The sequence below is a fragment of the Myotis davidii genome, unplaced genomic scaffold (genome assembly GCF_000327345.1).
Source record: "Myotis davidii unplaced genomic scaffold, ASM32734v1 scaffold674, whole genome shotgun sequence".
Classification (NCBI taxonomy): domain Eukaryota; kingdom Metazoa; phylum Chordata; class Mammalia; order Chiroptera; family Vespertilionidae; genus Myotis; species Myotis davidii.
The window spans coordinates 3,004,231-3,006,770 of NW_006286674.1; the positions used below are offsets into that span (position 1 = coordinate 3,004,231).

Here is a 2,540-nt window from a genome sequence, read left to right on the forward strand (position 1 = left end):
CTGATTTTTGTGTTAGATGCTAGAAAGTTCATGGCTCATATTTATTATCTGTCACCTTGGCTTCATCTAATTTCTTCCATCCTCAATTTCCTTTCTGTAATTTCCTCACTTAAAAAACTAGCTGTGTTGTATGCATTTTTTTAATAAGCTATTTTAAAAACATTTTGAAACAAGACAGGCTATTTTAGAAATCATTCAAGATCTTAAGGTATTTTGAAAGTCCTTCTTTCATTAGCTTTAACCCAATCTTTCTAGGTAGTCTCCCTTATTTTTTAAGTCCTTTTGTATCCTTCCTTTGGTTTCAACTCTGACTTTTATACCGGCTACAAGTAGATCTGTGTATCTCAGTCCAGATCTCTGTATTTTTGGACCTAAATTTACAGCCAACAAAAGAGCATTTCCTGTCTACTATCTCTCCCCTACATATACCCCACCCCCACATCTTTAATTAATACTGTTCATTACAATATTGTTACATATATCCTTGATCACATTAAAGTTTTTTGAATGTTAATAAACTTTATACTTTCTAAATAACTTTTAATTCAATTTTCTTTAATAACCAAGCATTGAAAACTTTACAAAATGTCCATTAAAATCGTTAAGGTTCTTTTCCTCTTTCCCCTCTATGGGTCTAAGCATGGGTAGGACTTTGTAGACCCATCTACTTTTACTCCAAGGGGCACATGATCGAATCTCACTCAAATCAACTTTTCCAAAGAGAAAAACCCCTATAAATAAATAGGGCCAGTCTATGTTAATTTTTTGTGATGGTGTTAGTTTTGAAAGACATCTTTAGTAAATAAATAAACGGGCGAGGTAAAATACTGTGGCTTGCTTGGTGAATCTTAATTGCGAAATTTCTTCTTCTTTCGGAACTTCTTTCCTGCTGCATTTGCTGTTTTTTCAGCCATAATCTCTGAGTACTTCCTTCGGTTATATCTAAAAATAAAAACCAAACTTGTAAGTTCTAAAGTATGACAAATCAAACTTTAGAAGTCAATGTAACATTTTTGGGAGGTAGAGCCTGCTTTTAAATCTCAAATTTTTTGTGTGTGCATTTTTACCATCTATTCATCACATTTGTACTAAGTTCCACCATGTGTAAGGAGCCATACTAGGAGTTGGGGACAGAGGAGTGAACCAGAGGTCAAAGTCCCTGCCCTTATGGAGCTTATAAGCTAGTGAGAAAAAATGACAACTATAGAGGAAAGTTTTTGAAAACTTTCAGTCACTAGAAACTCATGCATGACATCCAGCTAATATCAAATGCTTTAAATATTTTTGTGGGATAAAAATGTAAATAAAATAGAAGGACTAAGTAAAACAACAAATTTGCACTTAACTGTAAACTCACAAATATACTTCTTAGAACCTTAAGAAATATACCAAAGACCAATGGTTTTCAAAATATGGTCTGGGAATGAGACCCTTCCAGGAGTCCATTAGGTAAACACTATTTTATAAGTATACTAAGACATCATTGCCTATCGCATGAGTGTACAGGGAAGTTTTCCTGAAGCCACACAATGTGTCGTATCACAACAGACTGACACAGAGGCAGGTATGAGGCTCCAACTGTCTTTAAGCCAGACATAAAAGAGATCTAAATTTCATTATTTTTGTTTTGTTCATGAAAATATGTTAATGTGTAATGGGTTTATTACTTTAAAATGAATTGATATTCTTAAAGTTTCTAAATTCTATTTTCCATTATGGTAAATATTGATAAATGTAAGCCACAGAACACAAGTTCTCTGGGCCTTCAATAATTCTTCAGAGTGTAAAGGCATCCTCAGACCAGAGAATTGCTACTATAGACTGTATTTCCCCATTGGGCTTTGGAAACACAGAAGCACAATTTATTGCAGAAAAATAACGCTGTGGTTGCTAGAAGTTGTCAGTCCACAGTTAATTATGAAAAGTTAAATTCTCTAAACATACAAAATTCCTTTGTTCTAAAGCACATTCACTGTGTTAAATAAATCTGTTATCACATTACTAAACCGAAGGATTAGCTAAAATTCTCTCTAAAACAGAAGCTATTTAAAGCCTTTACAACTTTACAGCCCATTCTATCCCCAAACACAACTTATACAGACTTTCTAACAAATCTAAGGTTAGATCAAAAATGAAACAAAGCCAGCCCTGGCCAGGTAGCTTAGTTGATTAAAGCATCATTACAAGTCAAGGTTGTGGCTTTGATCCTTGGTCAGGGCACATACAGGAATCAACTATTGAATGAACAGATAGGTGGAACAACAAATTGATGTTTCGCTCTCTCTCTCCCTACCTTCCTCTCTCTCTAAAATCAATAAAAATAATTTGAAAAAGGTGAGTTAAAACAAAAAACCACATGACAAAGAAAAGCACGTGTTTTTTTTTTTCTGTCCCAGAACATTCCTAATAATGAACAGCTGATGCATTAAATATATTCTGTGAAGTTCTCTTTCCCAAAGTGGTCAGAGACAACCTCTTGAGCCAGGATAGAGGGGATTAAAACTTCTATTATTCAAAGTGATGAATAGCAAGAACCTACA

At 34.1% G+C, this 2,540-nt stretch overlaps 1 protein-coding gene across 1 annotated transcript in view; it reads right to left on the minus strand.

The window, feature by feature from the left end:
• Positions 1 to 537: 537 nt before the first annotated feature.
• DNTTIP2 (deoxynucleotidyltransferase, terminal, interacting protein 2) overlaps positions 538 to 2,540 on the minus strand; it is a 16,191-nt gene continuing 14,188 nt past the window's right edge. Inside the window, exon 7 of the mRNA XM_006758199.2 lies at positions 538 to 942. Within this exon, the coding sequence (XP_006758262.1) occupies positions 849 to 942 (94 nt within the window). The 3' untranslated portion in view covers positions 538 to 848. The remainder of the gene's footprint in view (positions 943 to 2,540) is intronic.